The 25,482-nt window shown below is 42.9% G+C and overlaps 1 protein-coding gene across 4 annotated transcripts in view; it reads left to right on the top strand.

Moving 5' to 3' along the window:
- LOC110501413 (glucose-6-phosphate exchanger SLC37A1) overlaps positions 1-25,482 on the top strand; it is a 36,044-nt gene that overhangs the window by 5,281 nt on the left and 5,281 nt on the right. For 2 of the 4 annotated variants that reach the window (XM_090215579.1, XM_090215578.1), the window contains exons 3-19: positions 7,393-7,474; positions 7,738-7,811; positions 8,148-8,253; positions 8,509-8,587; positions 15,124-15,259; positions 15,432-15,508; positions 15,647-15,813; positions 15,955-16,013; positions 16,603-16,683; positions 16,781-16,909; positions 20,425-20,515; positions 23,717-23,779; positions 24,027-24,112; positions 24,336-24,384; positions 24,574-24,647; positions 24,779-24,857; positions 25,006-25,103. In XM_090215579.1, coding sequence (XP_090071705.1) covers positions 8,541-8,587; positions 15,124-15,259; positions 15,432-15,508; positions 15,647-15,813; positions 15,955-16,013; positions 16,603-16,683; positions 16,781-16,909; positions 20,425-20,515; positions 23,717-23,779; positions 24,027-24,112; positions 24,336-24,384; positions 24,574-24,647; positions 24,779-24,857; positions 25,006-25,103 — 1,236 coding nt within the window. In that variant the 5' untranslated portion in view covers positions 7,393-7,474; positions 7,738-7,811; positions 8,148-8,253; positions 8,509-8,540. The remainder of the gene's footprint in view (positions 1-7,392; positions 7,475-7,737; positions 7,812-8,147; positions 8,254-8,508; positions 8,588-15,123; positions 15,260-15,431; positions 15,509-15,646; positions 15,814-15,954; positions 16,014-16,602; positions 16,684-16,780; positions 16,910-20,424; positions 20,516-23,716; positions 23,780-24,026; positions 24,113-24,335; positions 24,385-24,573; positions 24,648-24,778; positions 24,858-25,005; positions 25,104-25,482) is intronic. The other 2 variants (XM_036958756.2, XM_036958755.2) reach the window with 1 other exon arrangement.

The raw sequence follows: 25,482 nt of genomic DNA, 5'->3' as shown, positions 1-25,482 counted from the left end.
TGCTCAGGAAAAACTCCTGATCTTATTTATTATCAAGAACACTGTTCTGAACCTGACTTTGAAGTATTTCTTATAGCTTTATCACATTTAATTGCGTTCAGACTGACTTGTTATACAGTGTGAGTGACTGGCTGTAGCCAGTCCAGTCTCCCTCTGCACTGTCTCCTATATCATATTTTTTATTTAACCTTTTATTTAACTAGGCAAGTCAGTTAAGAACAAATTCTTATTTACAATAACGGCCTACCAGGGAACAGTGGGTTAACTGCCTTGTTCAGGGGCAGAACGACAGATTTTTACCTTGTCAGCTCGGAGATTCGATCCAGCAACCTTTTAGTTACTGGCCCAATGCTCTAACCACTAGGCTACCTGCCACCCCGTATGTCTGGTCCTATCAGAGAGTTGGCACCAGAGAACATGACTGACGTTTTACATTCTCCCAACCAATTGTGCAATTTTTGGGGATTTTTTTTTTGCGTTTTGTGGAACTTGGTTTTTAACTTATTGTGTACATAATGTTGGTGCTACTGTCTCTTATGACTGAAAATAACTTCTGGACATCAGAAAAGCAATTACTCACCGTGGACTGGAAGAAACTTTTTCCTTTAACGAGTCCAACGAGAAGAATATCCTGCTTTCACTGAAACAGTCCCAGATCCAGGCTCTTGCACGAAAAGGGGACGCAGATCGGGTATCCTTCTGAGAAGCCGGAGGCGAGCGAGTAAACTCCCAATGCCTTCCATTCTTCTTGCTAACGTGCAATCGTTAGAAAATTTAAATTGATGACCTACTATTAAGATTATCCTACCAACGGGACATTAAAAACTAACATCTTACGTTTCATCGAGACGTGGCTGAACAAAGAAACAGACAATATAGAGCTGGCGGGATTTTCCCATGCAACGGCAGAACAGAGACGCTACCTCTAGTAAGATGAGGAGTGGGGGTGTGTGTCTTTTTGTCAATAACAGCTTGTGCCTCTAATATTAAAGAAGTCTCGAGATATTGCTCGCCTGAGGTAGAGTACCTTATGATAAGCTGTCGACCACACTATCTACCAAGAGAGTTCTCATCTGTATTATTCGTAGCCGTCTATTTACCACCACAAAGCGAAGCTGGCACTAAGACCGCTCTCAAACAACTCTATAAGGCCATAAGTAAAGAAGAAAATGCTCCACCAGAAGCGGTGCTCCTAGTGGCCGGGGACTTTAATGCAGGCAAACTTAAATCAGTTTTACCACATTTTTAACAGCATGTCACATGTGCAACCAGGGAAGAAAAAAAATCCAAGACCACCTTTACTCCACACACTTTTGTCGCACTGCTTTGCTTTATCTTGGACAGGTCACAGTTGTAAATTAGAACTTGTTCTCAACTGGCCTACCTGGTTAAATAAAGGTGAAATAAATCAATAAAAAACACACAGATGCATACAAAGCTCTCCCCTGCCCTCCATTTGGCAAATCTGATCACTGTCCTCCTGCTTACAAGCAAAAACTAAAGCATGAAGTACCAGTGACTCGCTCAATACAGAAGTGGTCAGATGCCGCGGAAGCTACACTACAGGACAGTTTTGCTAGCACAGACTGGAATATGTTCCGGGTTTCATCCAATGGCATTGAGAAATACACCGCCTCAGTCATCGGCTTCATCAATAAGTGCATCGATGACGTCATCCCCACAGTGACTGTAAGTGCAGTGCCTTGCAAAAGTATTCATCCCCCTTGGCATTTTTCCTATTTTGTTGCATTACAACCTGTAATTTAAATGGATTTTTGTTTGGATTTCATGTAATGAACGTACACAAAATAGTCCAAATTGGTGAAGGGAAATGGAAAGAATTACTTGTTTAAATAAGTTCTCAAATTAAAATCGTAAAAGTGGTGCGTGAGTATGTATTCACCCCCTTTGCAAGGAAAAGGTCTGGTGCAACCAATTACTTTCAGAAGTCACATAATTAGTTAGTCCACCTGTGTGCAATCTAAGTGTCACATGACCTGTCACATGATCTCAGTGCATATATATACACCCGTTCTGAAAGGCCTCAGAGTCTGCAACACCACTAAGCAAGGGGCACCACCAAGCAAGTGACACCACGAAGACCAAGGAGCTCTCCAAACAGGTCAGGGACAAAATTGTGGAGAAGTACAGATCAGGGTTGGGTTTTTAAAAAATATCCTAAACTTTGAACATCCCACGGAGCACCATTAAATCCATTATTAAAACATTTAAAGAATATGGCACCACAACAAACCGCCCACCAAAACTCACGGACCAGGCAAGGAGGGCATTAATCAGAGAGGCAACAAAGAGCCCAACGATAACCCTTTAAGAGCTGCAAAGCTCCACAGCGGAGATTGGAGTATCTGTCCATAGGACCACTTTATGCCATACACTCCACAGAGCTGGGCTTTATGGAAGAGTGGCCAGAAAAAAGCCATTGCTTAAAGAAAAAAATAGGCATGTGGGAGACTCCGCAAACATATGGAAGAAGATATTCTGGTCAGATGAGACTAAAATTGAGCTTTTTGGCCATCAAGGAAAACTCTATGTCTGGTGCAAACCCAACACCTCTCATCACCCCTTGAACACCATCCCCAGTGGGGATGTTTTTCATCGCCAGGGACTGGGAAACTGGTCAGAATTAAAGGAATGATGGCTGGCGCTAAGTACAGAGAAATTCTTGAGGGTAACCTGTTTGTCTTCCCCCAGCTGCTACTCGCTGTTTGTTTGTTACCTATGCATAGTTACTTCGCCCCCACCTACATGTACAGATTACCTCAACGAGCCTGTACCCCTGCACACTGACTTGGTATTGTTCTTATTGTGTTACTTTTTATTATGGCTATTTATTTTAGCCTACTGGTAAATCGTTTCTTCTTCTTGAACTGCACTGTTGGTTAAGGGCTTGTAAGTAAGCATTTCATGGTAAAGTCTACACTTGTTGTATTCGGCGCATGTGGCAAATAAAGTTTTATTTGAGTTGGGACAGTGGTGGTGTTCTGTGGTGTCACAGAGCCACTGACATGTTTTTCACTAAATGACTGGCAACAAGGAAGACACACAGCCAGTGTCCTAACTGTCCCCTTCCTGTCATGTCTTATGAACACAACCCCCTCCCCACTCGACACATGGAGAGAGAGATACAAACACGCACACATGCTGCCCAGCTGTTGTGAATGTGTAAAGGCAATCAGTGATTCTTCCCTCTGGCTACTTTCCACTCCTTAGCAATTGGTCTCTAGGAATGGTTTATGGTGGTGTTAAGACATCCAGACTGCCATAAGTGGCTGTGTTTGGCTCGTGCAGGGGCAGACCCACGTCGAGGTGGCTGCGTTTGGCTAGGTCAGGGTCGTCCAGGGGCAGACCCACGTCATGGTGGCTGTGTTTGGCTAAGTCAGGGGCAGACCCACGTCGAGGTGGCTGCGTTTGGCTAGGTCAGGGGCAGACTCACGTCGAGGTGGCTGCGTTTGGCTAGGTCAGGGGCAGACCCACGTCGAGGTGGCTGCGTTTGGCTAGGTCAGGGGCAGACCCACGTCGAGGTGGCTGCGTTTGGCTAGGTCAGGGGCAGACCCACGTCGAGGTGGCTGCGTTTGGCTAGGTCAGGGGCAGACCCACGTCGAGGTGGCTGCGTTTGGCTAGGTCAGGGGCAGACCCACGTCGAGGTGGCTGCGTTTGGCTAGGTCAGGGGCAGACCCACGTCGAGGTGGCTGCGTTTGACTAGGTCAGGGGCAGACCCACGTCGAGGTGGCTGCGTTTGACTAGGTCAGGGCCAGACCCACGTCGAGGTGGCTGCGTTTGGCTAGGTCAGGGGCAGACCCATGTTGAGGTGGCTGCGTTTGACTAGGTCAGGGGCAGACCCACGTCGAGGTGGCTGCGTTTGACTAGGTCAGGGGTTAGACGTGTCCGGATATGTTAAACTCAATTTGTTTGCCAATTGCACAAGTCCACAAGGAAATGATTGAGTGAGTGGGAGAGTTAAAGGAACGGCACATCCTGGCCTTTGTTATACTTACCAGTTCTCACTGTGTACTTTAACATTGAATTACAGTTGAAGTCAGAAGTTTACATACACCTTAGCCAAATACATTTAAACTCAGTTTTTCACAATTCCTGACATTTAATCCTAATAGAAATTCCCTGTCTTAGGTCAGTTAGGATCACTCATTTATTTTATGAATGTGAAATGTCAGAATAATAGTATAGTGATTTCTTTCAGCTTTTATTTCTTTCATCACAATCCCAGTGGGTCAGAAGTTTGCATACACTCAATTAGTATTTGGTAGCATTGCCTTTTAAATTGTTCAACTTGGGTCAAATGTTTTGGGTAGCCTTCCATTATCTTCCCACAATAAGTTGGGTTAATTTTGGCCCATTCCTCCTGACAGAGCTGGTGTAACTGAGTCAGGTTTGTAGGCCTCCTTGTTCGCACACGCTTTTTCAATTCTTCCCACAAATTTTCTATAGGATTGAGGTCGGGGCTTTGTGATGGCCACTCTGATACCTTGACTTTGTTGTCCTTAAGCCATTTTGCCACAACTTTGGAAGTATGCTTGGGGTCATTGTCCATTTGGAAGACCCATTTGCGACCAAGCTTTAACTTCCTGACTGATGTCTTGATGTTGCTTCAATATATCCACATAATTTTCCTTTCTCATGATGCCATCTATTTTGTGAAGTGCACCAGTCCCTCCTGCAGCAAAGCACCTCCACAACATGATGCTGCCACCCCCGTGCTTCACGGTTGGGATAATGTTCTTTGGCTTGCAATCCTCCCCCTTTTTCCTCCAAACATAACGATGGTCATTATGGCCAAACAGTTCAATTTTTGTTTCATCAGACCAGAGGACATTTCTCCAAAAAGTACGATCTTTGTCCCCATGTGCAGCTGCAAACCGTAGTCTGACTTTTTTATGGCGGTTTTGGAGCAGGGGCTTCCTCCTTGCTGAGTGGCCTTTCAGGTTATGTCGCTATAGGACTTTTAATGTGAATATAGATACTTTTGTACCTGTTAAAATGCTGGAGGAAACGAGGTCCTTTGCTGTTGTTCTGGGATTGATTTGCACTTCTCGCACCAAAGTACGTTAATCTCTAGGAGACAGAACGCGTCTCCTTCCTGAGCGGTATGACAGCTGCGTGGTCCCATGGTGTTTATACTTGCGTACTATTGGATGTACAGATGAACGTGGTACCTCCAGGCGTTTGGAAATTGCTCCCAAGTATGAACCAGACTTGTGGAGGTCTACCATTTTTTTTCTGAGGTCTTGGCTGATTTATTTTGATTTTCCCATGATGTCAAGCAAGGAGGCACTGAGTTTGAAGGTAGGCCTTGAAATACATCCACAGGTACAGCTCCAATTGACTCAAATGATGTCAATTAGCCTGTCAGAAGCCTCTAAAGCCATGACATTTTCTGGAATTTTCCAAGCTTTTTAAAGGCACAGTCAACTTAGTGTATGTCAAATTCTGACCCACTGGAATTGTGATACAGTGAAATAATCTGTAAACAATTGTTGGAAAAATTACTTGTGTCATGCACAAAGTAGATGTCCTAACCAACTTGCCAAAACTATAGTTTGTTAACAAGAAATTTGTGGAGTGGTTTAAAAACAAGTTTTAATGACTAAGTGTATGTAAACTTCGGACTTCAACTGTATATTACAAAGATTTGCAAATTACTTTGCTTGTGTCTTGGTGACACCCTCCCAGGTGAAATGTTTGATCTCCATTCAGCTCATTTACGCCACTATAAACAAAGCCAGCCAGTCAGTCCAGCCAAGAGGTCCAATGTCCAGTTGTCTTCCACCCTCTCAGAATATAAGTTAACATAAACTCAGCAAAAAAAGAAACGTCCCTTTTTCAGGACCCTGTCTTTCAAAGATAATTCTTTGTAAAGGGTTTTAACACTGTTTCCCATGCTTGTTCAATGAACCATAAACAATTAATGAACATGCACCTGTGGAAAGGTCATTAAGACACTAGCAGCTTACAGACGGTAGGCAATTAAGGTCACAGTTCTGAAGACTTACGACACTAAAGAGGCCTTTCTACTGACTCTGAAAAACACCAAAAGAAAGATGCCCAGGGTCCCTGCTCATCTGGGTGAACATGCCTTAGGCATGCTGCAAGGAGGCATGAGGACTGCAGATGTGGCCAGAGCAATAAATTGCAATATCCATACTGTGAGATGCCTAAGACAGCGCTACAGGGAGACAGGATGGACAGCTGATTGTTCTCGCAGTGGCAGACCACATGTAGCAACACCTGCACAGGATCGGTACAGCCGAACATCACACCTGCGGGACAGGTACAGGATGGCAACAAGTGCCCAAGTTACACCAGGAACGCACAATCCCTCCATCAGTGCTCAGACTGTCCGCAATACACTGAGAGAGGCTGGACTGATGGCTTGTAGGTCTGTTGTAAGGCAGGTCCTCGCCAGACATCACCGGCAACAACGTTGCCTATGGGCACAAACCCACCGTTGCTGGACCAGACAGGACTGGCAAAGAGTGCTCTTCACTGACGAGTCACAGTTTTGTCTCACCAGGGGTGATGGTCGAATTCACGTTTATCGTCAAAGGAATGAGTGTTACACCAAGGCCTGTACTCTGGAGCGGGATCGATTTGGAGGTGGAGGGTCCATCATGGTTTGGGGCGGTGTGTCACAGCATCATCGGACTGAGTTTGTTGTCATTGCAGGCAATCTCAATGCTGTGCATTACAGGGAAGACATCCTCCTCCTTCATATGGTACTCTTCCTGCAGGCTCATCCTGACATGACCCTCCAGCATTACAATACCATACTGCTTGTTCTGTGCATGTTTTCCTGCAAGACAGGAATGTCAGTGTTCTGCCATGGCCTGCGACGAGCCCGGATCTCAATCCCATAGAGCATATCTGGGACATGTTGGATCAGAGGGTGAGGGCTAAGACCACCCCCCCACAGAAATGTCCGGGAACTTGCAGGTGTCTTGGTGGGGGAGGTGGGTAACCTCACCAGATACCGACTGTTACTTTTGATATTGACCCCCCCCCGCCTTGTTCAGGGACACATTATTCCATTTATTTTAGTCACATGTCTGTGGAACTTGTTCAATTTATGTCTCAGTTGTTGAATCTTGTTATGTTCATACAAATATTTACACATGTTTAAGTTTGCTGTTAATAAACGCAGTTGACAGTGAGCGAATGTTTCTTTTTTTTGCTGAGTTTATCTAAGGACATATCTAGGATCAGATTACCCTAAACCCAAACCTCACACTGACCATTGTGGGAATGATTCATCCCTGACCGCTCTCAGTGGTCAGGGATGAATGCTACCCACTGATGACCTCCTCCTATCCAGCCCTTCTCACTGCTGCCCCCTTGTGTTGTGTTGTCTCCCTCCAGGTACCGAGCCTTCACATTTAGCCTCACCTTCCTGCTGTACACCAGCTTCCACCTGTCCAGAAAACCCATCAGCATCGTCAAGGTAACGTGTGTGTATGTATGTATGTATGTATGTATGCATGTATGTATATATATTTATATATCTGATGTCCCTATAGGGAATTTACTGGACTATACTGGCATATCACATAATAAGAGATTTACTAAATATACACTCCTATCCACACATTAAATATACATGTTATCAGCACAGGTGTTATTGTAACCTGAACAGCCTCAATGTGATTCATCCTGCTACTATATCTGGGGCGCAACATTCTGAAATTGCATTTTCGTCCCCCCCAGTTTTATCATTGGAATATGATACAAAACGAGGCAACGGTGTGCTTTCGAACCATGGGACGCTTCCGAGCTGTCGGGTAGGCTGTTTGGAGTGTTTATCCGACTGGATACAAAATAAATTGTCCCCCCCCCACCCCCAAAGTTGCGCCCCTGTCTGTCACAGTATATCAGAATGACAGTATCCCTCCCAAAGCAGAGCCAGGGATCAACTATTTATGTAACCAATGTTATCCACCATTGTTTACCTTGGAACCATAGCATGGCTGGAAGCACCTTGACATTTAGTATTAAATATATTTTAGATTAATGTTTGACCAGCTATATATGTTGGGTTTACTGTAGTTTGTGCTTTTTTTTTTCAGTGCGTGCACACACACGTGAATGTTTGCTCAATATGATTATTTGTTCCACAGAGTGAGCTGCATAAGAACTGCTCAGCTCTCAATGAGCTCTCCACAGCCAGTAGTAACCAGCTGCCAAACCTCCACACAGCTGCAGAGTGCAGCTGGAAACCCTTCGGTGAGACCCCACTCAACCCTTGTTTCCCCCCCCCCCCCCCCCTCCTCTTTCAGTCTCTCAATCCCTCTTTCTCCCACTTGCTCTACTAAATGTTATGCATCCTCTATCCCTACACTTATCACTAATCACACATTTGTTACTATTCATTCACACATTGTTGTCGATCCCCATAACCAAACCCAGGAGCCTGTATTCAGATGAGTGGTCCTTGGTTGAATTGATGTCATTCTCATGTAAAACTACCTCCATATCTAGATAAAAGCAACTATAAGCAGCTGCTGGGAGCCATGGACTACTCCTTCCTCTGTGCCTATGCTGTGGGCATGTTCCTCAGGTAAGGCTAAAACTAGGCTGTCCACATTACCTGATCAGGAATACCTCTGGCCTCTAGTTATCGGATAAAGCGCTTCCCCCATCTCTCATCCTTCAGTCAGTCAGTCACACTGCAGAGTCTAGGGCTGTTGCGGTGACCGTATTACCGCAGGTGGTCACGAGTCTTGAAGGCAGTCAAATTCCACATGACCGTTTAGTCACAGTGATTAGGCTTCTCCAAGCTCTGATGCTGCTGATGGTCATTAGTAACCTACCAACTTGCTAACTGCCTGGTACTCCGCACTCTATTGTCCCTCTCATCACTCTGACATCAATGCAAATGTCTTCGAAAATCCAATCAAACACTTCATGAGAGTTCATGAGCTCATGTTGTGCAACGTTTTTCTATAGGCTATGAAATGGTGTGAGAAAACAAGAGTGATGGCCTCTTAAAAAGAGGATCCTTTAGCTTTCTATAGGCTAGGCCTACTATAATTTATTTCTCAACTTTCCTAATATTAAGTACATTGCTTATTTTACAACAGGAGGATAGCCTACCTGGCTGGCATGGAAATGAACCACAGGAAAAGTGTCCTCCTTTTGGTACATAGATGACATGCGTTTCTTTTTTTCTCCTGTCACAGTTCTGAGACGGGTGCATGAAAATGGTCCATTCTAAATCAAAACATGTTTCACACATATATATAGTATATGTAAAGACCAGATTAAATCAAGAATAGTCTGATGGGTGACAATATTAGCATATCACTCGTGAATGATGCCCAGCGTAAGACAATGCCTTTTTTTGTTGTTGCGGCTTTTATTCAAATCATGGTGTCTGTCACACCTTATGTAGCCTGGCCCATAGGCCTACATTTTTTTTGATAAGGTTTGTAATCAACTAACGTGGCCAAAATAACTTCTTAAAATGAAGAACATTCATTCGCTTTACAAGGGGTGTAGAGCCTAACTGGCAGCGTTTGAGTTTCAAGTTTGGGGAGGATAATTGTTCACCATAAAAATGCACCTTTTATAATAAAAGCATTACATGAATAATCACATTTGTGGTCACTTTTGATAATGGTGTTTTCCTGCTAATGGAGCACTTTTGCTTTTAGCCTTCTGCCATGTGCACTTTGCTGCACTTACAGTGTGAAGAAACAGCCTAATAGTTTAGCAACATTTAAAGCTAAACGTTCTGCTCTGTTGCGTCAGCCACATTGCGTCATTTCTTTTTTTTGACTCTCGTGGTTGTATTAATTTGGGACCTATCACATCCCGCAGCTGTCCCGGACTATGTTTGGAATATTTATTTCTCACATAGAGTTGATCAACTTTGGTACTATGGGGGATAGTAGATTGACAGGCTAGTGCTTTTGCTGTTTGTTAGGCCTATTCTTCTTGATGGCTGACAAAGTAAATGTGGACAGTTCTTCCAATATCTTCAATATGCACCTCAGAATTGGATAAGTACGCGCGCAGTTGCGTCCCCAGTGTGTCTGTTTTCACTTGTAACCTAAAAAAAGACCCAATCACGTGATGGAAAGCCATGTGAGTGAGGGGTGCTTTTGAGCACTCCGGGCCAAGGACACAACGGCCACGCCGCAAAAGGCATGGCTTTTTTTCCCGGGTGCATTACGGCCACACAAAGGGGATGCAGCCAGGAAATTCAAGGCATTATCAAGTGCTTGTCAGATTGTGAATGAGAGACGACTGAGGAAGTACGTGTGTGTGTGTACAGTCTGTGAAAAAAAACAAAGCGGAGCTCATGCCATTTCAAGCAACTTTTAAAAAATCATTAGAGTTGCATCATGCAGCCTTACAATGTATTAAAAATCTAAACATATAGTCCAATGTTTGTAGAACAACTAAAGTTACACGAATAACTCTAAAATTAAGCAAATAGAAGTATCTATTTCTTTGTTAGCCGCATGTGCGCACTCCCTCACGTCGTTTGGAGAAAATATCCATTCTATTTTATTCAGCTTTGTTCAGTAGTATTCTTCGTACTATAATATAAAATAATTCCAAGGAATTCTAAGCAACTCTTGTCTGCTAAATGAACTGGTGTAGGCCACAGCCATTTAACATAGCCAGATCAGGACCTAACATAAGGACAACTCAGAGTTACTACTACTGTTGCTACTCTGTTCTTCTGAAATGGACTACATTTCCCTATCATGTTTCTTTAGACCTGTCTAAAATAAATAATGGATTTATTGTGGCGGTGTAGGCTATATTACATGGAGTTATTAGACTTTTAAAAATGTAGATGTTCTACAGGTCTGTATCAGTGGCTTGTAGGCCATGTGCGGAAGCCAGGAGATGCTAAATGTGTTTATGTTAATTAACGGTCAATTACCATGAGAGGGCAGTTATTTGCTTGAGAATCACCGGCTGATGAAATTTTGTGACCTCCACAGCGCTAGCAGAGTCTAGCAGAGTGTTTGTCCCATTTTGTGAATTCTTGGTTGGTGAGCAGACCCTGATTCAAAAATTTGAACTGATATCAATTATTTTTAGTCAGATCCTAATTGGGATATTGAATTTTATGTTCCTTTTTATGGCGTAGAAGGCCCTTCTTACCTTGTCTCTCAAATCAATCACAGAGGTAGGTATAGTTTGTGCTCTAGGGAAATGGTATCTAGATGGAATTTGTATTTGTGGTCCTGGTGACGGGACCTTTTTTGCAACACAATTATTTGTCTATTTTTTTTATTTTACTTTTTTACTGTCTGGGCCCAGGTCTGACAGAATCTGTGCAGAAGATCTACGCTTCCATTCAACATTTTGGGTCAATTAGAAATGTTCTTGTTTTTGAATGAAAAGCATGTTTTTTTTGTCCATTTTAAAATAACATCAAATTGATCAGAAATACAGTGTAGACATTAATGTTGTAAATGACTATTGTTGCAGGAAAAGGCAGATTTTTTAAACGGAATATCTATGTAGACGTACAGAGGTCCATTATCAGCAACCATCACTCCTGAGTTCCAATGGCACGTTGTGTTAGCTAATCCAAGTTTATCATTTGAAAAGGCTAATTTATCATCAGAAAACCCTTTTGCAATTATTTTAGCACAGCTGAAAACTGTAGTCCTGCTTAAAGAAGCAATAAAACTGGCCTACTTTAGACTAGTTGAGTATCTGGAGCATCAGCATTTGGGTTTGATTACAGGCTCAAAATGGCCAGAAACAAATAACTGTCTTCTGAAACTCGTCAGTCTATTCTTGTTCTGAGAAATGAAGGCTATAATATTAACAATGTCTACACTGTATTTCTGATCAATTTGATGTTATTTTAATGAACAAAAATGTTTATTTTGACCCCAATCTTTTGAATGGTAGTGTAGGTGCTGCTGTAGGCCCTCCTTGGTTGGTGACAGAAGCAACAGATCATCAGTAAACAGTAGACATTTGACTTCAGATTCTAGTAGGGTGAGGCCTGGTGCTGCAGACTGTTCTAGTGCCCTCGCCTATGTATGTATGTATGTAATGTAATGTATGTACAGTTGAAGTCGGAAGTTTACATACACTTAGGTTGGAGTCATTAACTCGTTTTTCAACCACTCCACAAATTTCTTGTTAACAAACTATAGTTTTGGCAAGTCGGTTAGGGCATCTACTTTGTGCATGACACAAGTAATTTTTCCAACAATTGATTACAGACAGATTATTTCAATTATAATTCACTGTATCACAATTCCAGTGGGTCAGATGTTTACATACACTAAATTGACTGTGCCTTTAAACAGCTTGGAAAATTCCAGAAGATAATGGCATGGCTTTAGGAGCTTCTGATAGGCTAATTGACATCATTTGAGTCAATTGGAGGTGTACCTGTGAATGTATTTCAAGGCCTACCTTCAAACTCAATGCCTCTTTGCTTGACATCATGGGAAAATCAAAAGAAATCAGGCAAAAAAAAATGGTAGACCTCCACAAGTACGCAATAGTACGCAAGTATAAACGCCATGGGACCACGCATACCGCTTCAGGAAGGGAGACGAGTTCTGTCTCCTAAAGATGAACTTACCTTGGTGCGCTAAGTGCAAATCAATTCCAGTACAACAGCAAAGGACCTTGTGAAGATTCTGGAGGAAACTGGTACAAAAGTATCCTATATCCACTGTAGAACGAGTCCTATATCGACATAACCTGAAAGGCCACTCAGCAAGGAAGAAGCCCCTGCTCCAAAACCGCCATAAAGAAGCCAGACTACGGTTTGCAACTGCACATGGGGACAAAGATCGTACTTTTGGGAGAAATGTCCTCTGGTCTGATGAAAAAAATAGAACTGTTTGGCCATAATGACCATCGTTTTGTTTGGAGGAAAAAGGGGGAGGATTGCGAGCTGAACAACACCATCCCAACCGTGAAGCACGGGGGTGGCAGCATCATGTTGTGGGGGTGCTTTGCTGCAGGACGGACTGGTGCACTTCACAAAATAGATGGCATCATGAGGGAGGAAAATGATGTGGCTATATTGAAGCAACATCTCAAGACATCAGTCAGGAAGTTAAAGCTTGTTCGCAAATGGGTCTTCCAAATGGACAGTGACCCCCAAGCATACTTCCAAAGTTGTGGCAAACCCAACTTTTTGTGGGAATCTTGTGGAAGGCTAACCAAAACGTTTGACCCAAGTTAAACAATTTAAAGGCAATGCTACCAAATACTAATTGCATGTATGTAAACTTCTGACCCACTGGGAATGTGATGAAAGAAGGAAATCTGAAAAATCATTCTCTCAGATATTATTCTGACGTTTCACTTTCTTAAATATTGTGGTGATCCTAACTGACCTTAGACAGGGAATCTTTACTAGGATTACATTTCAGGGATTGTAAAAAACGGAGTTTAAATGTATTTGGTTAAGGTGTATGTAAACTTCTGACCTTAACTGTATGTATGTTGAAGAGGGTGGGTTTCAAGCTGCATCCCTGCTTCATCACACAGCACTGAGGAAAGAAATCTGTTTGTTTTTAAAATTTTAACCGCACACTTGTTTTGTGGATTTTATGTTGTTTATACCGCATTCCATCAATTTATTTAGCCGACCCCTATGTCAAATTGAGTCAAGCTTTTTTCAAAACAAGAAGATTTTATTTTGTTTGTTTTTAGGGTGTGCTGGGTGAATACGTTGTCTGTCGCATGGTAATTTGGTTAAAAGCCAATTTTTAAATTTGCTCAGGATGTTTTCACTGAGGAAATGTAGGAGGCTGCTGTTAATGATAATGAAGAGAATTTGCTGTTGATGCAGATCCCACAGTAGTTTTTGGGGACCAGTCCTTGGTTCCAAGTATTGGGGAAGATGCCAGAGCTGAGGATTGTTAGATTTGTAATTGATCATGTCTATGTTTTTGTTCTTTCTTCATAGGGCCAAAATGAGAAGTGGTTTATCCAGACGCCTCTGTTTTGGATAGTTAGCTCTTCGTGTTGTTGTTTAGTGTGTTCGGATTTTCCCCGACGTGGTTCGATTCTATGGATTCTTCAATAACATTGAGCTGGTTTCTGGTGTGCTGTTCCTTTTTTCCTTAGTATATTCCTGTACCGTTTCAGTGTTTAAACATAGTAAAGGTGTCATGTTTTCTGGGTCTGTTTTTGGTTGGATATGTTTTTCAATTTCTTTCTTAGGTTTTTGCATTCTTCATCAAACCATTGTCATTTTTAGATTTGATGGTGAAGCTGGAAGGTCAAATATACTGTTTTGGCTTTCTATTGCCAGTTTTACGCATTCACTATTGCAGTGAAATGTTTTTTCCTGTTGTTTTTTGGTATGTTTCTACACTACTTTCTTTCCATCTATAACATTTCTTAATAGTGTGCGGTTTGTTTTGGCTTTGTCTCGTGATTTCAGTGTTGCTCTGTTCAAGTAGAGTAGACTGATTTTGCTGTGATCTGGTAGGAGTGACAGTGGGCTGACTGTGAACCCCGCGAGACTCTGGGTTGAGGTCGGCGATAAAGTAATCTACAGTACTACTGCCAAGGGATGAGCTGTAGTTGTACCTAATAGTAATAGCCCCCTCGACGCCTACCATTGACTATGTACAGGCCCAGTGTGCGACAGAACTGCAGGAGTTGTGACCCATTTTTTGTTGGTTGTTTTTATTGTAGTTGTCAAGGGGGGAATATCTCCCCCCTCGCTCCTTGTGTTCTCTTCTGTTTTTTTTTCTTGTCTTTCGCTCTAACCTCTCACTCTTTCCCTCCCTTTCTTTTAGCCCTGAAAGGGTCCTCATTCTGTCTCTCTGTGTTTCCACAGTGTTACAACATGAACACAGTGTGCTTTTCAAGGACCGTGTTGCATAACTAACTCTGTGTCCCAGCAAGGTCAAATGGCTTCTAGCCAAGCTTGTGGTGTGCTGGATGTCATGCCGAATAGTGTTGATATTTTAATGTTTTTTTTTTTCCATTCAAAATTGATGTTTCGTTTTTATATAAGGGGTGGATGAAAAATTCTCAATATGCCAGCCTATTTTTATGCTGAATATGCTAGCCATTTTTGTCAGCCTGCATGAACTTTTCTTATGCATTGGTAAAATGTCATTGTGCGTCCTGCAGTGGCATCATCGGTGAGCGCCTGCCCATCCGTCTGTACCTGACGTTTGGCATGCTGATGAGCGGCCTCTTCACCTGTCTGTTTGGCCTGGGCTACATTTACAGCATCCACAGCCTTGGCTTCTATATATTTGTCCAGGTAAGTCACAAAGTGGACCTACTGTAACTACCTACACATGTACAATATCAGTCATAGAAAAGCCATAGAAAATTCTTGGTCTGACATTTCATAGGAAGACTAGTTGAGAATTCAGAGGACAACAGTTCTATATTCTGAATGTTTTTCTAACTCTGTTTCTCCTCTGCCTCAGGTGGCTAATGGCTTGGTTCAGACGACTGGCTGGCCCAGTGTTGTCACATGCATCGGGAACTGGTTTGGCAAGGGAAGGTAAGCCACAAGATCTGTTAAAATGAAACGATTCCTCCATAGTTCAGATACACTGACATTATAGGAGATGCATTGAATATAAAATAGTTATAGAATATACATTTGAAGTTAGAATACTTTAACTGGTGTCTCCAATAGGAGGGGTCTGATCATGGGCATATGGAACTCCCACACCTCGGTGGGCAACATCTTGGGCTCTCTGATCGCAGGCTACTGGGTCTCCTCCAACTGGGGCTTGTCCTTCATCGTTCCCGGCCTCATCATTGCTGCCATGGGAATCATCTGCTTCCTCTTCCTCATTGAACGTGAGTACTGCTACGTGATTGGTTGGACGAGTGAAAGACTTGTTCCATTTGCCTTTGTTTAGCTTTGATGCAGGATTTATGCGACGGTCAGATTTTTGCCTGCTGATATTAAAACATTTAAACTCTGTGTTTTGTCTGTAGATCCAAATGATCTTAGAAGCATCCATGCTGTACAGAACCCTGCTCCCTGCAGGAACAATGTGAGTACTTAGGATGTCTCTCTTGTTCTCAAAAGCATCTCTACTTAGTATAGACATAATATTTAGGACATTTCAGAGGTATAAATTCACAGATATAGACAGGAAAAAGCCCCCATTTGGTTCAATGCTTAGTTTAAATACTAGTTTGAAAATGTGTGTCCAAGAATGGGATCATTGTGTGGATCACACGTCATCAGAATTTACCTGGATAGCATCACATCTGTCGCACATCGCGCCCGACCGTTTCCTAGACAACTGTCGCCCACTTTAGCTCCTTGCGTAGACGTAGAGTACCTGAGTGTCTCTGAGTGTGGGCTGGCTCTGGTAAAAATGCCTCCCTGGAGACGGACACACAAATCAAAAGGGATGAAACATGATTAACTTTTACCATGTGGGCAGATTCCTTGTATAAGCTTTATTTAGGGTTCTTCTTGATTGACAGGTATCATTTTCAGTCTCCCACGCTACTGTGAACTGCATTAGTTTTCTTCACTAGTAGCTGGTGGAACACTGTGTATAATAGTGATGTTAAACTATAGACTCCGTAACATTGTGGTAAACTGTATTGTACATTTTTTTTCTCATGCAGCAAAAGCTGACAAAGAACTGGAATGGGACGAATGGACACAAGCAACTGTACCATTCATACAAACAGGGAGACAAATATGAGGTGTGCCTGTTTTTTATCGGAGTTTGTCTGTGTTTATGTTAGTGTCTGTTTGTGGATCTGTGTTATTAACCCATGTTTTCCCCTCCATCTCTCTCAGAACTGGGACACAGAGCTGCTGCTCCCTCAGGACAACAGTAGTGTTTCTGTCCCAGTACAGCAGGTGGTGGTGGTGAAGAGCGAATCAGAGCCCTCGGCCATCAGCTTCATGGGAGCTCTACGCATTCCGGTCAGTCGCCTGACCTCTCACACCACCCATATCTCTCACACACAATAGCAAAGGCCCAGGCCCTGTTCCCCAAAGCCAGGGCTGTTAAACTCAATTCCTGGAGGGCCATTTATCTGCTGGTTTTTATTATTGCCTTTCAATTCATGTCCAATTCAAGACATAGATAACCAGGTGCAGTGAGTTTCTAACCAATCAATGACCTTAATTGACCAGTCAAGTACCAGGAAGGGGTGAAAACACGCAGATGAGGACATTGGAAAATGGCGACTGTGCTTTAATCGGAAAGTGCGGCAAGTGAAGTGTGATAAGGAATGGAAAATAGTGAAATCAAAGAATGGATCAAAACAAGCAAAAGTTGTAGTAGAAGACAAGGACCGGTCCAATAATGCATTTCTTATTAAACTGTTTTTTGGACAAGGAGGTTCAGTTGCAAAATCCATTTGTATTATCGAGCACTGAAGAAAGCAGTGGGAAAGGTGGGTTCAATCAAGGTGGCTAGAAGCGGCCTTGTTTTGGTTAATTGTGTCATTGAAGAACAGAAGAAGTGTGGACTGGATCTGGCAAATTTGCCCACATCAGAAGTAACATGTATTGCTCTTCGGAGCTGGGTGCCTGCCAAAGGAGTTGTAGCGCTATGATAAAACCGGCTCTCATGAGGACCGCCACGGGAATGGAAGACCCAAAGTTACCGCTGCTGCAGAGGATCAGTTCATTAGAGCTACCAGCCTCAGAAATTGCAGCCCAAATAAATGCTCCACAGAGTTCAAGTAACAGACACATCTCAACATCAACTGTTCAGAGGAGACTGCTTAAATCAGGCCTTCATGGTCAAATTGCTACAAAGAAACCACTACTAAAGGACACCAATAGGAAAAGAGACTTGCTTGGGCCAAGAAACACAAGTAATGGACATTAGACCGGTAGAAATTTGGCCTTTGGTCTGGAGTCAAAATTTTAGATTTTTGGTCCTAACCGCTGTGTCTTTGTGAGACGCAGTGCGGGTGAACGGCTGATCTCTGCATGTGTGTTTCCCACCATAAAGCATAGAGGAGGTGTGATGGTGTGGGGGTGTTTTGCTGGTGACACTGTCTGTGATGTATTTGGAATTCAAGGCACACTTAACCAGCATGTCTACCACAGAATTCTGCAGCGATACGCCATCCCATCTCGTTTGGGCGTAGTGGGACTATCATTTGTTTTTCAACAGGACAATGACCCAACACACCTCCAGGCTGTGTAAGATCTGTTTTTAACAATAATTTGTGATGGAGTGCTGCATCAGATGACCTGGCCTCCACAATCCCCCAACCAAATTGAGATGGTTTGTGATGAGTTAAACCTCAGAGTGAAGGAAAAGCAGCCAACAAGTGCTGAGCATATGTGGGAGCTCCTTCAAGACATTCCAGGCGAAGCTGGTTGAGAGAATGCCACGATTGTGCAAAGCTGTGGCTATCTGAAGGGTGGCAATTTGAAGAATCTCAAATATAAAATATATTTTGATCTGTTTAACAATTAAAAATATTTAAAAAAAAATTACTACATGATTCCATATGTGTTTTCATAGTTTTGATGTGTTCACTATTATTTTACAATGTAGAAAATGGAAAAACCCTTGAATGAGTGGGTGTTCTAAAACTAGTGACCGGTAGTGTAGATGACGAGTACCTTAGTCAGAGAATTCAATGAATGGTCAGTGCATGTCGCCTATTTAACTAGGCAAGTCAGTTTAGAACAAATTCTTATTTACAATGACGACCTACCAAAAGGCCTCCTACGGGCCTCTGATAAAAAAAAATATATATATATATATATATATATATACAATATAAATATAGGACAAAACACACGAGACACACTACATAAAAAGAGACCTAAGACGACAACATAAGGCAGCAACACATAACACAGCATGGTAGCAACACAACATGACAACAACATGGTAGCAACACAACATGGTAGCAGTAAAAAACATGGTCCAAACATTATTGGGCACAGACAACAGCACAAAGGTCAAGAAGGTAGAGACAACAATACATCATACAAAGCAGCCACAACTGTCAGTAAGAGTGTATATGATTGAGTCTATGAATGAAGAGATGGAGATAAAACTGTCCAGTTTGAGTGTTTTTTGCAGCTTGTTCCTGTCGCTAGCTGCAGCGAACTGAAAAGAGGAGCGACCCAGGGATGTGTGTGCTTTTTGGGACCTTTAACAGAATGTGACTGGCAGAAAGGGTGTTGTATGTAGAGGATGAGGGCTGCAGTAGGTATCTCAGATAGGGGGGACTGAGGTCTAAGAGGATTTTATAAATAAGCATCAACCAGTGGGTCTTGCGACGGGTATACAGAGATGACCAGTTTACAGAGGAGTATAGAATGCAGTGATGTGTCCTATAAGGAGCATTGGTGGCAAATCTGATGGCCGAATGGCGAGAGAACACCCTTACCTGCCAATCTATAAATAATGTCTCTGTAATCTAGCATGGGTAAGATGGTCATCAGAATCTGGGTTAGTTTGGCAGCTGGGGTGAAAGAGGAGTGATTATGATAAATCTAGACTTGGTTTCCTCTAACTTTAGCCAGCAGCTTTGATATGTGCTGAGAGAAGGACAGTGCAACCACTGTATTGGTAATTGAAGGAAGGAGAAAAGCCTATCGATATTATTGTTTGAGGAGACGATACCTGAATATGTGAAGCTTGGATATGTGAGGTATGCGGTGAGAGCGTTTGTGTCCAAACCATCAGTATGGGAATTGTAAAGGATATGGTCAAGTGTCAAATGTTTGCAGGCAGGAGAAGTATGGTATTGAAGAATCAGATAATTTTTTTTGTAGATGTGGTGGGGTTCATACTTCAGACTTCCTTGAGTGCCCTGTTAGGGTGAAGGAGGTTGAGGTGTCAAGGATCAGGGATCTATGTGGAGCCGGTGAAAAAAGTCAAAGGAGCGAGAGGCAACAGTGTTGACGACATGCCTTGCAACCAGTTGCTAGTGTTTTAAGTCAGTCGAGTGATCTGGTTACACTCATTGTGAAGAAGGTAGATATTGTGGCATTTATAGCCACAGTGATTCATTGTACAGCACAAGTGTCAAAGAAGTCCACGAAGCTGGACATCATATCTGCAGATGTTTTTAGGTCTCCAAGACTTCATGGCAGAAGCACTGTCAGGACTATTTTCCTTAGGAAATGTCATGCCCTCACGGGAATCTTCTGAGCCTGTGTGACCTAATTTAGAATGTTAATTTTTTTTTTTTACAGAAAAGCAGGTTGGTTTTGTTTAGTTAATTTATATTGTTCATCAAATTGTTGCGAATACCATTTCATACTGTAGAAAAATACCTGCAGACACATGTTCCTTATACACTTAAATAGATCTGAAAGAAATGCATGGGTACTGTACAAGCACCAGGGAAAACCCATGGCACCTAGCATACACCATACAAAGTACCACGCCATTCTATTCTGGAGAAATGTATAGTTTTTATTTGTTGACAGTATGTTTTTCTTTCTCTCTCCAGGGAGTGATAGAGTTCTCGCTCTGTTTGCTGTTTGCCAAGCTGGTCAGCTACACCTTCCTCTTCTGGCTGCCGCTCTACATCACGAAAACGGGTATGTACATTTACACTACATCAGTGGTTCTGAACTGGTGGATTATGGGTTTTGAATGGGTTTTCATATTTTTTAATAAAAGATACTCCTGTCTGAATTGAAACTAATACCAGGTAGAAAGTGTGTAGAAATGACAATGAACCTACTTTTTTGTTTTATAAATTATTCTCTGGAAACTATTATTCTTCAGTCACAGTATTTTCAATATTAACTCAAAAAAGGAACGTCCTCTCACTGTCAACTGCATTTATTTTCAGCGAACTTAACATGTGTAAATATTTGTATGAACATAACAAGATTCAACAACTGAGACAAACTGAACAAGTTCCACAGACCTGTGACTAACAGAAATGGAATAATGTGTCCCTGAACAAAGGGGGGGTGAAAATCAAAAGTAAGAGTCAGTATCTGGTGTGGCCAACAGCTGCATTAAGTACTACAGTGCATCTCCTCATGGACTGCACCAGATTTGCCAGTTCTTGCTGTGAGATGTTACCCACTCTTCCACCAAGGCACCTGCAAGTTCCCAGACATTTCTGGGGGGAATGGTCTTAGCCCTCACCCTCCGATCCAACATGTCCCAGACGTGCTCAATGGGATTGAGATCCGGGCTCTTTGCTGGCCAAGGCAGAACACTGACCTTCCTGTCTTGCAGGAAATCATGCACAGAACGAGCAGTATGGCTGGTGGCATTGTCATGCTGGAGGGTCATGTCAGGATGAGCCTGCAGGAAGGGTACCACATGAGGGAGGGGGATGTCTTCCCTGTAACGCACAGCTTTGAGATTGCCTGCAATCTATAAGTAGTGCCTTTTAGCACATGTTGTGGTTTCAAATAAGTGAGTTGCCAAAATTCTTCATCAAGAATATGAGTAATATGGAATTATTGACAATGAAAAGGTGTGATTGTTGTTCCCTTATCTAATATAATTGCTAAATTTATTGTCTATAGCATTAAAAATTGTTTTCCAGATTGCATTTTGCCCAAACGCGACTGAGATAACATGGTTCAATTTGGGTCCCAAGGCAAAACCAGTTGAGAACCACTACATTACACTGCACCAACACCCTCACCCACTGCTACATTCGTATAGGAACTCTGTCTGTTTGGTCAAGTATACAGTACATGAATCCAGGGCATTGTGGAGAGCTCTATAAGAAGTGTCAGGGCATGCATTCTTTGCTCGCTACCTGCTAGACTTTGTCTGAGACATACTGAATCTATCTGCAATCTGACATTTACAGTGCAGTCGGAAAGTATTCAGACCTCTTGACTTTTCCCACATTTTGTTATGTTACAGCCTTATTCTAAAATGGATTCTATCTTTTTTTTTCTCATTAATCAACACACAGTTCCCCATAATGGCAAAACAAAAACAGTTTTTTTGAAATTTTTGCAAATGTATTACAAATACAAAACTGATATCACAGTTACATAAGTATTCAGACCCTTTACTCAGCACCTTTGGCATCGAGTACAGCTTTTAAGTCTTCTTTGGTATGAAGCTACAAGCTTGGCACAGCTGTATTTGGAGAGTTTCTCCCATTCTTCTCTGCAGACCCTCTCTAGCTCTGTCAGGTTGGATGGGGAACATCGCTGCTAGATATTTTCAGGTCTCTCCAGAGATGTTCGATAGAGTTTAAGTCCGGGCTCTGGCTGGGCCTCTCAAGGACATCAAGACTTATCCCGAAGCCACTCGTGCGTTGTCTTGGCTGTGTGCTTAGTGTCGTTGTCCTTTGGGGCGAAGGTTCACCTTCCAAGTCTGAGGACCTGAGCGATCTGGAGCAGGTTTTCATCAAGGATCTCTCTGTACTTTGCTCCGTTCATCTTTGCCTCGATCCTGACTAGTCTCCTTGTCCCTGCTGCTAAAAAACATTCCCACAGCATGATGCTGCCACCACCATGCTTCACCGTAAGGATGGTGCCTGGTTTCTTCCTGACGTAACGCTTGGCATTGTGACCAAAGAGTTCAATCTTGGCTTCATCAGACCAGAGAATTTTGTTTCTCATGGTCTGAGAGTCTAGGTGCCTTTTGGCAAGCTCCAAGTGGGCTGGCATGTGCATTTTACTGAGTGTCGTCTTCTGTCTGGCCCCTCTACTATAGAGGCCTGATAGGTGGAATGCTGCAGAGATGTTTGTCCTTCTGGAAGGTTCTCCCATCTCCACAGAGGAACTCTGGATCTCTGTCAGTGACCATCGGATTCTTGGTCACCTCTCTGACCAAGGCCCTTCTACCCCGATTGCTCAGTTTGGCCAGGCAGCCAGCTCTAGGAAGAGTCTTAGTGGTTCCAAGCTTCTTCCATTTTTAAGAAGGATGGAGGCCACTGTGTTCTTGGGGACCTTCAATGCTACAGAAATGTTTTGGTACCCTTCCCCAGATCTGTGCCTCGACATAGTCCTGTCTCGGAGCTCTACGGACAATTTCTTCAACCTCATGGCTTGGTTTTTGCTCTGACATGCACTGTCAACTGTGTGTGCCTTCCCAATTCATGTCCAATCAATTGAATTTACCACAAGTGGACTCCAATTAAGTTGTAGAAACATCTCACGGATGATCGATGGAAACAGGATGCACTTGAGCTCAATTTCGAGTCTCATCGCATAAGGTCTGAATGCTTCTGTAAATAAAGAATCTGTTTTTGATGCAAACATTTCTAAAAACCTGTTTTTGCTTTGTCACTATGGGGTATTGTGTGTAGGTTGATTTTAAATAAAAAAAAAGATTTCTACATTTTAGAATACGTATTTATTTTATTTAACTAGGCATGTCCGTTAAGAAAAAATGATTGTTTACAATGACGGCCTACCCCGGCCAAACCCAGACGACGCTGGGCCAGTTGTGCAACGCCCTATGGGACTCGCAATCACAGCCGGATGTGATGCAGCCTGTATTCGAACCAGGTACTGCAGTGACGCGTCTTGCACTGAGATGCAGTGTCTTAGACCACATAACAAAATGTTGAAAAAGTCAAGAGGTCTCAATACTTTCCGAATGCACTGTATGTCTTGATAATCTGTGGTCAAACCAGCTCTACCTGTTAGGACAGAGGTTCCCAAACGTTTTCACTCGGGGCCCCTTTCCAGCAGTTTGGGAACCACTGTGAGAGGATACCTATGCTTTGTTTGTTGTTTTTGTTAGTATCCTGTGTCACTTATTTAGTTTGCCAGAGGGTGTGTGAAGATAATAGACCTGTCTCTCAGCTCACCTAGATGCCAAGAAGGCCGGAGATCTCTCCACTCTGTTTGACGTGGGAGGAATTGTGGGTATGTTCCCTTTTTTTTGTTTTTTCAGTGGTTGTTTGTAGTTCTGATCCTTTTGTATGACTCTTTCTACGAACCAAATAACTTTATGATCTGGATATTTGTGTACTCCTGTGTGTGTTGCCAGAGATTTGATTTGTAAAAATGCATGAATGATGTCAGGACTTCCTAATTCATCATTGGAATTGAACTACCCGCAAACCACACATCTTGATTGTTGTGCTAATCTAATCTCTTTCTCTGTGTGTAGGGGGAATATTGGCTGGGGTCATATCTGATAAGCTGGGAAAGAGAGCCACCACCTGTGCAGTGATGCTGCTGCTGGCTGCTCCTATAGTGAGTCTCTTTCCCCGTGTGGCTCCATTTCTTTCTCTCTCTTTCTCTGTTTCTGAGAATCAAACCAACTATCCTGGTGTTGCAAGAACCATGCTCTACCAACTGAGCTACAGAAGATCGCTGAGCTTCAGAGGACTGTTGACCATCTCAAGGGCTAAACATAAGCATGCATCATTAATCTTATAGGACATATTTTTTTAAATGTTTTTGTTCTGTATCTCAGCTTTATGGCTTCTCCATGATCAGCGAGTTTGGACTGGGACCGACCATAGGTAAGGATCTATTTATATTACTAAGTCCAGTTTGTGTTGCTCTTGTGAGAGGGATTGTAGACTGACTTCATGAATCACGCTCCTGGGCCCGTTGACATAATGGCTGTGCTATTCTGACTGTCAATAACGCACAGGTGAACAGAGCTATGATCAAGTGGATAATGTTGTGATGGGCCATTTTCTTCATAGGTATGCTACTGGTGTGTGGAGGACTTGTGAATGGGCCATATGCCCTAATTACAACAGCAGTGGCTGCTGATCTGGTAAGTGTGTAGTGAGTGAGTCTTTCTCACTGTTGTTTTACACTTATATAATCCTCCCTAGTAGTAGTGGGGGGGGGGGTCTGTCTCTGACCTCATATCCCGTCCCACTCTGTTTTGACCTTTGAACCTAGGGAACACACAAGAGCCTCAAGGGCAATGCCAGAGCCCTTTCTACTGTCACGGCCATCATTGACGGCACAGGATCAGTAGGTCAGTCTCTCACCTCCATCCATACCAGTAGATCCTATGTGATAAGTTAGCTCCATGAGGGGATAGCTAATGACCAGGGGTTGCTTTAGAATTTAGCATAGGTCTAGCTCTGTGACTTACAAACTGTCCTGTGATCTGTTCTTTTCAGGTGCAGCAATAGGCCCCCTTCTGGCAGGAGTGTTGTCGTCACAGGGCTGGGATCAGGTCTTTTACATGCTGATGGCAGCTGACTTCCTAGCACTGCTGGTAGGTGCTGATGCTTGTTAAAACCTGTTGGGGCAAGGAGTTCCCCTCAGTCCCCCCCCCCCCCCCCCCCCCCGTTGAGCTGAAAAGGTGGTGCAGGGAATTCAATATATACAGTGCCTTGCGAAAGTATTTGGCCCCCTTGAACTTTGCGACCTTTTGCCACATTTCAGGCTTCAAACAAAGATTTGTGAAGAATCAACAACAAGTGGGACACAATCATGAAGTGGAATGACATTTATTGGATATTTCAAACTTTTTTAACAAATCAAAAACGTAAAAATTGGCCGTGCAAAATTATTCAGCCCCCTTAAGTTAATACTTTGTAGCACCACCTTTTGCTGCGATTACAGCTGTAAGTCTCTTCAGGTATGTCTCTATC

Source organism: Oncorhynchus mykiss, chromosome 22 (assembly GCF_057628025.1).
Source record: "Oncorhynchus mykiss isolate SJ-2025 chromosome 22, ASM5762802v1, whole genome shotgun sequence".
Classification (NCBI taxonomy): Eukaryota; Metazoa; Chordata; class Actinopteri; order Salmoniformes; family Salmonidae; genus Oncorhynchus; species Oncorhynchus mykiss.
This window is presented reverse-complemented; position numbering and strand designations above follow the sequence as displayed.